General features: G+C 35.6%; 1 protein-coding gene across 1 annotated transcript in view; it reads left to right on the plus strand.

The window, feature by feature from the left end:
- Window positions 1-13,525, plus strand: part of IPO11 (importin 11) — a 214,859-nt gene extending 201,334 nt beyond the window's left edge. Inside the window, exon 30 of the mRNA XM_082651230.1 lies at window positions 12,152-13,525. Coding sequence (XP_082507356.1) covers window positions 12,152-12,316 — 165 coding nt within the window. The 3' untranslated portion in view covers window positions 12,317-13,525. The remainder of the gene's footprint in view (window positions 1-12,151) is intronic.
- The last annotated feature ends 592 nt before the right edge of the window (window positions 13,526-14,117 follow it).

The raw sequence follows: 14,117 nt of genomic DNA on the forward strand, positions 1-14,117 counted from the left end.
CCACCTGTGGGGCCCACTGCACCAAAAATCCACAGATTTTCTTTTAACTGAACAGCTATAAGTGCATGCTATAAATGGTTTTGTCTTTTATAAACAAAATTGTGTTCCACTCAAAAAAACTATAATGCATCCTGTCAAGAGCTTCTCTAAATAAAAGGGGATCTTTTCACTTTGTCATTTTTTTGTTGTTGTTGTAAAACTCAAATTATTCGGGGAAAAAAATCACTTATTGGCTATTTTACAGAATACCTATATGTTCTAACTAAGTTGGTTATCAAGCCAGTGTTTCTCATGCAAATCCTATTCTCCTTTATTTTCATTGTAGACCAGATGTATTGGGTTGGCCAAAAAGTTCATTTGGAAAAACCCGAACGAACTTTTTGGCCAACCCAATATATGTATTTTAAAAGAAATTTACCATCTGATGCCTTTTTAAAAAATTTCTCAGTAAATGAAAAAATAGAGCAGAAAACTTTTGGTAAGAAAAGTTTTGAGATTGTGCTTAGCCATACAGTTGGGGAGAGGCTTGCAATGTTATGCTTGCTAAGAGAACTTGACAGTGTTTTCCTACTCCATTCATTTCCTACGCCATTCATGTAACTACAAATTAACTGCTTCCACCCAGTGAATACCGATGCCATTGGATGTACCACATAACCAGCTAGCTTTCTTCTGACCTGGATACCTGAGAGAAATATCTTCTCTTTGCTGTCTGCCGGCACCCTCTTCACCTCCCCCATCTTCTCTCTTTATCTCCTCCCTTCATCACACATACACACAGTGCTGCCTCATTCCAGAGGACATTTTATGCAGCAGCTTTTTACCATTTAATATAAAAATTTATCACACCACTAATTTTCCTGTTACCTTAATTCCACCCTACCCCCCAAACACGTTTTACATACAGGGTGTGGATGTAGAATGGTACAAGATGGATTCTCAGTAACTTTTCATTGAATTAGATGCTAGTGGTAGCAGATTTCTTAAAGGTGTATAAATCAGCAGTTAACATGAACTGGAGATTTGGGTGACCTTTTTTTAGGAAAGATCTGGCCTGTGGTAACTAGGTGTTGGTGAATTGCTTCTAAAACTCTACTAGTTTCATTTCATTATGAATTTATTCCTTGAATAAAGAACAAGCGTAATTCTCAGAGACTGGTACAAGATCATTTATGGTCTTAAATCGGATGGGTATTGTAGATATTCTGATTGTGATTACTCTGTTTTTATGTAAACAAAATAAATGTTGATAGGCTTGGTTCTCTGAGACTTAAATAAACTCCAACATTAAAAGGTAATAGTGGGACAGACATTTTGAAATGCTTGAATTGTGTTGTTTTCTAAAGACATCATAGTGTTACATCTTTGTTAATCATAGTGTTGCTGTTTTTTGAGTTTTCCACTTGACTTCCACAGATAATTCAGTTCTGGAGGCACTGCTGTGCAGTTATTCCTTTGTTTTGTGCCAAGCATGCCTACTACAATAAACACACAATGTAATTTAAATCATGTATGAGATCATTTCAGGTACTCCAGCAAATGTAGGTTAAACAGCCATAGAACAGTTTTTCCCTTCACAGAAATAGTGAATTAGTGCAGGTCTTAAAATACTGCAAATTCTCTAACAATTTTGCTATATCAGCAGATGGTCAGAATGGGAAGTTTTCATTCCTGTCATATTCTTTCATTTTTATAAATTATTGACGGTTTACAATTTGATAAATGATAATCCCAGTTTTTGAAGTAGATTGAGGGCGCTGACTGGCTCCTTATTAAACGTTCTTGGCTTTAAAAGTTCTCTTTTGGAATTTCCTGTTTATAGCACTTACACTTCGATCCTTCACCTGGTAGCTTGACCTTGTAGAGCATCTTAGCAGGAAAGTAGAGATTCTCGTAATATTTGCTCAGTGATCTCACTCCTTGGAACCATAGAAGCAGTTGGAGCAATAAGCAGAGAGAAGGGAGCTGGTGTTGCCTATAGATGGCTCACTCTGATGTTCTCAGTCCCTATTTAATAAGGTTATACACAGAAATAAATGATATTCAGAAAACTGAGCATATCCAAAGATAGCATTTAGATTGCAAATAGAAAATCTCATCTGAGTTTTCTTCACTGTTTCTGTTTATAAATCTTTTCCATTCTCTGTATCACCTGGAAACTACATATAATTGGATCAATGTATTGTGGCACATATTTGGTTTTATAGTATATTATGTCACAGATTGGACAAACATGAATATTAATATTATCTTTGAGTAGGAAGTAGAATCAGAGGCATTGCTAAGTGGTAACATATTTAGACATCTAGCAGGCCGTTCTAATTTAATAACATTGATGTTATTAAATTCAGTATTCTGTTACACTTTGTTATATAGTCATTTTACTCTGATGTTAAGATGACTGGAAGGAGGGCATCTTCCTCTTATTTATTAATTTAGTTATGTATTAGAATTGATTTTTTTTTAATATAAAGAGATAACTCTGTTGCTGGAAATTGAATGGAGATAGTCCTTAATTTACACAGTAAAATTAGCTTTATTTACTGCTAAAATTGGTTTATAGTAGAAATGCTTTCATAAAACATGAAAATGGTCATTTGAAAAGGCAGCATATTTTTACAGGGTTCTAAAAATACACCTATTATCATAACATTTTTATTGGTGCAAAATTTATCTTTCTACACATTTCCATTTTGCGATATCATGTCATCCCCATGGCCTTCTGAGTAAACTGATGCTAAGGATAGCCTATAGTAGTCTTGTGATCCTACGTAAAGTTGAACCTAAGAGGATCTCCTAGTGGTTGTGTAGTGACAAATCTGAATAATATAATCAGTAAAGTTAATTTAGTAGCTGTAAATAAAAATTTTACCCTGTAAATAGAACATACATTTTTTTTAATGTTCATAAAACATTTTAAAAAAGAGCATAGTTGAGGCTTACAAAAATACCTCCAGTTTTTCAGAGTAGAAATAGTATAGGTCATATTCTCTGACTGCAATGAAGTGAAACCGGAAATTAAGCAATTGTTGAGAAAAATATTGGTCACATAAAGTTTTTAAAATGATATCTTAAAGAGGAAGCTTGCAATTTTTAATTAGGTGACATACTCCACTGAGATTATTACACATAAAAACATGTGGGTACAACTAAATTATACATAGCCTTAAGTAATGTTATTATCAAACAAGAAAGAATGAAAATAAATCAACCCAAAACTCATTTCAAGTTGTCAGTAAAAAGCAAAAGTCAGCCTTAGGAAACCTAGAACCCAATATGGGGATTCTTCCAGATGCTAAGTATGTGTGTTCCAATTATACGTTCTGGAACTGGGAAATAGCCACAAGATGGGCAACCCACTGGTCCCACTGTGAGATGGACCTGAGCTTAAAAAAAAACTCCATTGCCCACCTGACCTCCATGAGCTGCTACTCTGGTGAGCCACAATCAAGGGGTGGGGGAGTGAATATAAATATCAATATTAGAGATAAGGACACATATAACTTCAGGAGTTATACATGCAGCTCTTGGCTAATCAATGGAAAATCTTGTCAGAATGGACAATTTTTAAATAAAATATAAATTACAAAAAAAGTACAAAAAACAAAAAACTTAGGACCAGGTAGAAATAGATGTATAATAGCCATGGAAGAAATGTTTTAAATTGCCTCCCCACTCCTCAGAAAAAAAGAACAATAAAACACCCTCCCCCAGTACTCAGTAACGTTTATGTGCTCATTTTACAAGTGGTTTTATTGGAATGTACTATCAATTAAACAGTTTAATGCGTTTAACTTTTCTAATGACATCCTTTTGGCAGCAGTTTTCCTTCTCTCTCTCCCTCCCCCATTTTTTTTTCCTTCTTTCTCTCTTTTTTTCTTCATTCTTTTCTTTCTTTCTTCCTTTTGTAGTATCAAAATTTAAGGAACAGGTAATGTGCTAGTTGAACTATTCTAAAACCTAGAAAGCTGTGGGAATTGTCAGGAAAAGAATGAAACAGAAAAAAGAAAAACAGTAAATTTTTATATTTATAAAAATAGATGCAAAAATATAAATTACCCTTAGCAAATTGAATCTAGCATTAAATTCACCATTTATCCCTGGCAAAGCTTCTATTGAAATAGGAATAGAATAATAATATGCTTTTAACATGTTAAAAAAAATAACTTTTTAAAACTAAACACAAACATACCACTGGATAATGAATTCTAGAGTCAAAAACCAAACGTCAAAGGGCATTAAACTTTGGGATGGTGGAGGAATCAGACAATGATAAAAAAAAGAAAGACACTGACATTGCCTAGTATGCATACAAGTAAAGCAAAAGGAATTTAAAAATGCCTCACTGAAACTAAAGGAGAAAGGAAGCCCTGAAGAGTTTCTAGAAATAGATGGTGGTAAATGGGAATTAAGTTTCATATGTTTTATTTAGTCTATTACCTGTATTCTTTTATTTTACTAAATGTAAAAATATAGAGTTTTTTTTAGGTTCACTTGAGACCTTAGTCCTCAAAGCTGGTTTTTCCAAATTTTTCTGTAACACTTAGATGTGCATCAGAATTACCTGGAGAGCTTTTAAAAATCCTCGTGCCTGAAGCCAGTTAAATCAGAATTTGTAGACGTAAGACTTCGATGTCATCATTTTTAAAAGTTTCACAAACGATTCCCAGTGTGCTGCCAAGGGTGAGAACCACTGTTCTTTAAGGATTTTTGGTTAAATTGCTGAAGGCTCCCTTGCCTCCTTAAGATGCCTTATTGTGAGTTTTAAAGGAAATACTATAGGTGAAGGACCTAGCCTGTGCCTAGCACATGCCTTGCTTGTGTTTGGAGTTTAGTAAATATAAATATATTTTGATTTCTATTTCATTGCTCTCATGAAGAACATTCCATACTGAGACAAATGTGAAGAAATAAGTAGATGTTCTGTTCCTCAGAGCTGGACTTGAAATAAATAGTTGGGCTCATTCTTTAAATTTTGCATTTCTCTTAAGCTTACTTTGCAAAGAGTTGATGCACCTTCCTATGAAAGGTATAACTAGAAAAAAATTAAAACTAGAGTAAAAATACCCAAGTAGTAATGGTCTAGGACTGGTGGAGAGAATAATAATTGTATCAGAAAACGTAGGTTACAAGCTAATAACTAAGTTGAAATTTAAGTTTTTGTCATTGAGATAGGCGTGTGCTGTCATTTTTATTTCATTAAGTCTGGGTCCCAGTCTTTCTAGACATAGCAGTGTAAATAGTTCCTTTGCTTACAAGCTCATCAGATAGAAATTGTAGTTTAAATTCCTCAGGGAACAGCCACAACAGTGATTAAAATAAAAATACATTTAAAAATAGAGTAAAGTAAAAATCTCAGGTGGCTCCCTTGGAATTTGGGTTTCACGCTTGGTGTCGTTAGTGACTGAATTTGCATTGCCAAGCCCTATTAATTAGGTGGGTTCTGGTTGGCATCTGCAGGCCTCAAACTCTTTGTTAAGCCACCAAATTAAAAGAGTTTATATCCTAAGAGATTCTAGAAATTTAGACGTTTTAGATATATTTTAGAAATTGAGTTACCTATGGTGAAACAATCAGAGGTCAAAAAAGAAGATAATTTTAAAGAAAAGATATTTTCATCAAACTATGGAATTTTTGAAGACCACATGATTATACATTGTTATAAGCAAATTTTTCTTTAATATTTTTGGCCTGTTGCATAGCTAGTGTGTTTATACATAATCTACCAGGTTTCATAGAAAGTATATTATTTTTAAAAAGATCTTCTGTGTTTTTCTAAGGCAGGAAACTTCTTCTCTTTAGCAGAATATCATATGAAAAAATGTTACAGTAAATAATTTCTGAAAATTATCATAGGTTATATGGAGACTTGAAAAGAGAGCAGTTACACAATATGCCACATAACCTAAGAAAAATAGAAGATTCAGCTTTACTGAGTATCTTCTGGGTGAAATTGAAGATTAATGCAGTGAATTATATTTTAGTTTTAAGGAATAAAAATCTCAAAGAACAAGAAATGTACATCTTCGTAAGTAGCACCACAGGAGCTAAAAATCTTATACCAGCTTTAAAGATTAAACACCTATGGGTCAATTGTTGTAGGTCAGAAGGCTATATAGTGACCAAGAGAAGGACCTCATAACACAGTTCAACCATTCTGAACTGTACAGAACCATACAGAACCGTTCTGTCTTCAAGTAATAATTTCAGAACCAGGGAATACCAGACTTGCTTATTAAAATCCAATGTATGTACTTTTGAAGTAAGTCAGGTTATTTAGCACTTCATTTATTAAGCATAACCCTGGAGTCAGGAATTCTAGCTAGTTATCTTCTGCTAATAACTGAAACCTGTTATAAGGTTCCTAATGTTATCATAACCATTTTAAAGGAAATATTTCTTAAATAATCATGTGCTTTCTTGAAGGGCAAGAATGGGAGTTAGGCATATGGAAGCAACAGAAAGAGAACAAACCAAGAACTTGGAAGTATTCTAATGGCATCTGCTGATGCCGTTAACATGAGAAAAATCAGATTTGGATGTCATTCAAAGCTTAGGGTTGTCAGTTTTTCTCATTTTGAAAATGACCTTGCAAGTCTTGCTGCTTAAACATTCTGTATATATAATGAACATTTGTGTCAGCTAATTGAGGTGTCTAGGGCAGCTTGTCCCCCAACCAAATGGCCACAGAGGTATGTACTTTTTTAGTCTGAATCCTTTTTTTAAAATAGCTTTTTAAAGTTTTGTTTGACATAGTTTCCTTTGTTTGTTTTTGCTTTTGTTGCATGTGTATTTTGGTTATGATATCATATCCATGAAATCATTGCCAAGGCCACTGTCATGAATCCTTTCCCCTATGTTTTCTTCTAGAGTTTTACAGTTTGAGGTCTTATGTTTAAGACTTTAATTAATTTTGAGTAGATTTTTATGTGTGGTGTAAGATGAGGGTTTCATTCTTTTGCATATGGATATACAGTTTTCCAACACAATTTGTTGAAGAGAGTATACTTTTCCCACTGTGCATTCTTGGCACCATTATTGAAGATCTATAGGTAACTCTATATGTGTGCATTTATTTCTGATCTCTCTATTCATTTCCATTGCTCTGCATGTTCAACATTGTACTGGAAACCCTAGCCACAATAGTTAGGCAAGAAAAAGAAATTAAAGGCATACAAATTGAAATAGTAGAAGTAAAATTGTCCGCTCTTGCAGATGACATGATCTTATATATAGAAAACCCTGACGACACCATTAAAAAAACTGCTGGAGGGCTTCCCCGGTGGCGCAGTGGTTGAGAGTCCGCCTGCCGATGCAGGGGATGCGTGTTTGTGCCCTGGTCCCGGAGGATCCCATGTGCCGCGGAGCGGCTAGACCCGTGAGCCATGGCCGCTGAGCCTGCATGTCTGGAGCCTGTGCTCCGCAATGAGAGAGGCCACAACAGTGAGAGGCCCGCATATTGCAAAAAAAAAAAAAAAAACTGCTGGAACTAATAAATGAATCCAGCAAAGTTGCAGGTTACAACATCAATGTACAAAAATCAGGTGTGTTTTCTATATTGCTAATAATTAGCTGAAAAGGAAATTAAGAAAACCCATTTACAGTAGCATCAAAAAGAATAAAATATTTAGGCATAAACTTAACTTAGGAAATGAAAGACTTGTAGACTGAAAACTTACAAAACATTCATGAAATAAATTAAAGACACAAACAAATAGATATCCATGTTCATGAATTGGAAGGCTTAATATTGTTAAGATGTCCATACTACCCAAAGCAGTTTACCAATTCAGTGCAATTCCTATCAGAATCCCAATGGCATTTCTTATAGAAATGAAAAACACAATTCTAAAATTCATATGGAACCATAAAAGATCTTGAATAGCCAGCCAAAACAGTCTTGAAAAAGAACAAAGCTGGTGCCATCACACTTTCTGACTTCAAAATATATTACAAAGCCATAGTAATTAAAACAGCATGGTGGGCTTCCCTGGTGGCACAGTGGTTGAGAGTCCGCCTGCTGATGCTGGGGACACAGGTTCGTGCCCCGGTCCGGGAAGATCCCACATGCCGCGGAGCAGCTGGGCCCGTGAGCCATGGCCACTGAGCCTGCGCGTCCGGAGCCTGTGCTCTGCAACGGGAGAGGCCACAACAGTGAGAGGCCCGTGTACCACAAAAAAAAAAACCAAAAAAACAAAAAACAGCATGGTACTGGCATAAAGATAGATAACCTTGTTATTTTGGAATAGTTTTAGGTTTACAGAAAAGTAGCAAAGGTAGTACAGAGGGTTCTCACGCACCCTTCACCCAGTTTTCCCTAATATCAACATCTTTCATTAGTATTGTACATTTATCAAAGCAAGAAACCAACTTTGGTATATTAACTAAACTCCAGACTTTATTTAAATTTCACCAGTTTTCCACTAATCTCTTAGTTGCAGGATTCAATCCAAAATACCACACATTGTATCTAGTCTGGATCTGTTTTTTAATAGTTTTCTGTTTCTTCCCATTATCCCCAATATTTTCATATTGTCAATTGAGCTTCAGTATTGCTGCCTTTGTTTTCCTTGTAGCAGGTATTTATCTCCTCAGATTTGTGCATCTAAGCAAACGTGCAGCTAAACAAATATAATCACACCTGTTAGAAATGTGTGGGAAAGAAGAATAAATAATTTGATTTTGTAAGATTCTTCTATGAGTACTTTGTTTAAATTTGCACATATAGGTGTCAAACTATTTTGGTCATTCACCTTCAGAAGTTAATTTCTTGCCTCCCAGTTTATTCTTGATGGTTGAGGCTGCCAGATTAATGATCTCTCTGGTTTATATACTGTTGCTGTCCATGTCCTCCAGTGATAACATTTGCGAAACTGTGACTTCACAACCAGAATATTGACGTTAATGAGCCAAGATATAGAACATTTCTATCAGCACAAGACCTCTCAGTTGCCCTTTTATAATTAAATCCACTTCCCTCTTGCCCATGCCCTGTCCTTTTGGTTGGTATTGTGAGTGATTTCTATTGAAACCTGGGCATTTTTGGTATTGTGTTATGAGACTCTGCATCTTACTTAAATCTGTTTTAGCTGGCTTCTTCTGATACTGCTCTGGCAGAAGAAGTGGATGTACCACTTTTGTTACTGCCAGGTAGGGGAAGAGGCCGTGTTCCCCACTAAGCCTCCACTGATACCTCCCTGGGTGAGGAAGGGGAGAGTTCAAGATCCCCAGGGACCTCCACAGACATGGGAGGTGGGTTGAATCCTTCTAATAGCTCAGTGGGACTGGGGCCACAGTTTATTCTGTGATGTTTGGCTGAAGTAGAGCAATTATTGTCTAAAAGTTTTTTGTCTTGCTTTGTGGTCCCTTTCGTGGTCCTTTGGCTAGAGAGTAGGCTATTTGTTTTAGCTTTTTTTGTCTGTGCTCATTGGTGTTTCCAGGTTGCTGGCTTCTTCAGCCCCAAATCTGGAATTTATGAGGCAAGAATAAAGGGCACTCAACACCATGTTGTTCCTTGGGTGCTGTGCTGCCTTCTTCTCTCCATCTTTTAGAGTCTTCTTATGTTTGTTTATATATAATGTCCAACATCTTCCTGTTTATAATTTACTTATTATGTTAGAAAACTAATTATTTTCTCAGGAACATACCACCTAGTAAACATGCTAGGCATTCTGTATTTTTTCACATTAAATCATATAATTAAGTTCATTATGTTAGGTGGACATTATTTGCATAAAAGTAATAGTTTTGAAAATGTTGTTAGTGACTTCAGGGTCTCTTAATTCTAGTGACTGTAGGCATTATTGCATTCAAAGAAATGATACCTGGATTTTTAGTGCATGTGCAATGATAATTCTTCTCTAGGGAATCATGTGGTCAATCTGTTTTATATATTTCTTCAAGAGTATTAATAACCATGATTAAGGAATGTCTGCCAGAAGCCAAAACAGACATTTATTTGTGAACGTGTAGTTTTTTTCACTAAAAGTAGTGTGTGTTTTGTTTTGTTTTTAAGATCTTGTAAGGTATGTATTTGGAGATTCTGTATGTTTTTTTAAATTCCTTCTTCCCTCCACAACTCTTCTTACAAAACAGAAATACTTTTAATCTTCTAATGACTGATCAATACACTTTAAAAAATATATACCAATGTCGTGTTATGCCACAGCTGGTGGGGTTTAGTATGGGGATACTTTTCCTTTTTATTAGTCTGTTGGAAATTAAAGCGTAGAGATACGATAAGTTAACTGTTTACAGTTTCTTAGAGCAAATTGAAACAGTATTTAAACCACACTCTTAAGCTTTGTTTCAATAGTGGGAGTGACTTGTTGAACATCATCTTCAAGCTCAGCTTCTTTTCACTCATATTGTAGCAGGTAGTTTTAGTGACTGATATTTCAACAAAGTTCACATCCTCTTTAGTAAGAGGTCTATTGCTTACTAATTAAAATGATATTGAACATTATTGCATGTTGCTTAAGGGAGTAGATCTTTTTAAATGTTCATCTTCAATTTCTGTGCATATTGTAGAATGATATCTTCAGGCTTGTGAATTTAGAGCTTTGTGTCTGCAGTTTTTCTTGCTGTTCTTTCTCCTATCCATCTTCCAGGAGAATGAGTATTGAAATTACCCTTGCCTTGGATTTATCCTGTAACTCTGGAATGTTCACATAAGGGGTTTAATTTCACATTCATGCCTCCTATGTCTCTACCTCTCAGTTACATTTTCTATTTGTGGTCATTATTTTAAAATCTAGAGGATATATGTATATGTATAGCTGATTCACTTTGTTATAAAGCAGAAACTAACACACCATTATAAAGTAATTATACTCCAGTAAAGATGTTAAAAAATAAAATAAATAAAATAAAATCTACTTACATTGTTCAAACTGCATATCTGACTCAGCTACTTCATCTACGTAGAATAGAATTGAGTCTCAGTAAAGGAAAGAGAAGAATTTCTCACACAGAAACTCATGCACTTTACTTAAAGCCTTACACATTTTCAGCATTGTTGATAATGAGAGCAAATATAGCTGAAAGCAAAGTTGTGTTATTTTTCAATTCTTAGATTTTAAGGAATTTAAATACTGATAATACCAGTGGTAACAGTGTCACAAGCTGAAAACTCTTATACCTTTTAAGTTGGTACAAACTGTAGGAAAAACAACCTGATAATATATATCAGGAGTCATAAAATTGTCTATGCACTGTAATCTAGTAATCCTTCTGAAATAGTGGTAGATATCCTCAAGAAATAATTTGAAATGTATAGGAAAGGCTGTATAGATTGTAACATGGAACAGTGTTTGTGAAAGATTATTCAGCAAAATTATAGTTAAAATTGTATTTAATCTAGACCATGATTACTTCAACATGCCTATAACAAAAAAATTATGACATAAGTTGATTTAGAATTCTTAAACTGTGTTAGAGTAGAATTTTTTGTGTGATAGTATAAGTGCAAAGAACAGAACTAATTGTATATTTATGTGTATGTATGTGCATGCCACAGGCACAGAAAAGGCCAGAATGTTCTCTTTGTGATTGTTATCTTTAGGAAGTGGATGGATGGGTTATTTTTATTTAATTATATTTCTTTTGTTTTTCAAATATCCCAATGGAAGAGGAGGAGCACGTGTTTGGGTTGTTAAAATCTATTTTTATTTATTATTTTTCTTTCTCTTTTTTAACCAGAAGAATATACATGTATATAAGTAGCATAGCAATCCAGGATAGGGCAGTGTTTCCTCTGTTAGTCCTGAGGGCCTCACTAAGCTGCCACAATAAAGTACCTGATCTTCCTACGAGGAACCCTGGACAGTTGTGTTTAAGTGCTCTTTGGCATGTTATGTTCCTTTTAGGATACTTTCCACCAGGTTTTGATTCTTTACATGGATGAATTGTTGAGAAATTGGGCTAATCAGATGACTATGCTTAGAGGCCCTAGGGAGCTGAGGTTAGACTAATTGAGTGAAATTTTCTTTGACAAACTTTCCACAATGAGGCTCCTTTAGAATCCCTTGCAAGAAGGGAGGCAGAAGCAATTTTGTTGCTGTGAAAGACATTACAAAGAATTGAGTCACTCACATGTAAGAGGAACTTGTTTTGCCTCTCTGACACAGTGTGGCTCCTCTCTGTCCTGCAGCTGGCCCTGAAGGACCCTGTGCATACCGTGTCACTGCAGCAGTTCATCTACGAGAAGCTCAAGGCCCAGCAGGAGCTGCTGGGAGAGCAAGGCTTCCAGTCCCTCATGGAAACAGTGGACACCGAGATCGTCACCCAGCTACAGGAGTTTTTGCAGGGCTTCTGAGAGCACGTGACATGTGGCTGAGATGACCAGCCTGCCATCTGTGTGTGAGAGCCTGCTGAGACGATGGAGAAATCCCTTGTGTATTGAAAGAAAGATGGGAAGACCACATGTTTGTTTACTACAAAATTCAGCGAATAAATGTAAATCCTGCATACCTAAAATCACAAACCTATTCCTCAAAAGAATTTAATTTTATATTTATGAGGGCCCTGTGTTTACTAAAGATAGATTTGACAACAATAGCTGCTTAGCTTCCTGTTAAGAGAAGAAACTGTTACCTTTTAATCATATGCTCTTAACACTTGAGAAGAAGAAGGCTAATGTCTGAGATGTTTTTCTGCAACCAAAATTAGTTAAATTTGGCTGCCTTATCTATCCCTTTTTTAAGTTAATGAGACTACAAGTTTGAAAAATGACAAACCTGTTCAGATGATGCAATTACGGAAATTTGTATACCAGGCAAAAGTATATGAATAGTGACAAATATACATTACTGAGATTATCTTGCAAGGGAGTTGCTTTCATCTGACATAGAAAACATGTTTTATCAGACAAATGCTTTTATTTTCATTCTAGTAATTTGATATGGGAATTAGTAATGGGGTTTTTTTCTTGTGTTATTTTCAGTAATTACATTTAGTCTTTAAATGCACATTGTAAGGCCCACAGATGTGAACCTGTGGTACTGCAGTGCCAGGTGGGAGACCTCTGGTCGTGATTTGATCCTAGTTCCTTTGTTACCCCTGGAGTCCAGGAGCCCTGTGAACACTGACAGAAACCAGCAGCCACAGACCCCTGTGCTGCGAAATGGCTGTGACAGGCTGTTCAGCACTTACCCATCTCAGGTTCCTCTGTGCAGGGGTACATCAGGGCCTCGATGATATGGATACACGTGGAGGACTCAGCAGTGATCCCCAGGGTACCGACACTGATGTGACAAGTCTTCCTTCCTTATTCCTCCAACATGCAGTACCAAAAATGGGGAAAAAGGAGAAAATAAAGCCTTACTTTGTTTTACTTGCCATTGACTGTAAGGAACCTTTAAAGCATTTTTAAGAAAATACTCAAAAGCAAGGTTGGAAAATGTCTGATCTTTCTATAGAAAGTTGGGTACAGTATGTAACTGCAGGAAACCCACTGCCCCTTTGTAAGTTGTGGAACCCAAAGTGTATGGAAATATTTGATGTTTTAAGCAAAAGAAAGAAAATATGGTCCAAATTAAATTTTCCAAAGATACCTCACCTTTGCTTGCCTGATTATTTTTCCTGCCTTACAAAAAATGAGTTCATAAAAATTGCCCAATGAATTTTAAAGGGAAGTTTTCTTTCATACTCTGGTGTTAACTATGTCCTAGCAGGTGGCAGTGCTTCAAGTAGCAAATCCTAGTTACCCTTTCAGTTTCTCTTTTCATTTAAAGACCAGAAGCTTCTTTAATATGATATTTCATTTTTAAAAAATTTTTATTTTGTATTGGAGTAGAGTTGATTAACAATGTTGTGGTAGCTTCAGGTGTACAGCAAAGTGATTCAGTTATACATATATGTATATCTATTCTTTTTCATATTCTTTTCCCATTTAGGTTATTACAGAGTATTGAGCAGAGTTCCCTGTGCTATACAGTAAGGTCCTTGTTGGTTATCTGTTTCCAATATAGCAGTATGTACATGTCAATCCCAAACTCCCAATCTGTCCCTTCCCCTCCACGCTTACCCCCTGGTAACCATAAGTTGGTTCTATAAGTCTGTGAATCTGTTTCTGTTTTGTAAATGAGTTCATTTGTATCATTTTTTTTAAGATTCCG

Source organism: Grampus griseus (assembly GCF_964374135.1).
Source record: "Grampus griseus genome assembly, chromosome: 3".
Taxonomy (NCBI): domain Eukaryota; kingdom Metazoa; phylum Chordata; class Mammalia; order Artiodactyla; family Delphinidae; genus Grampus; species Grampus griseus.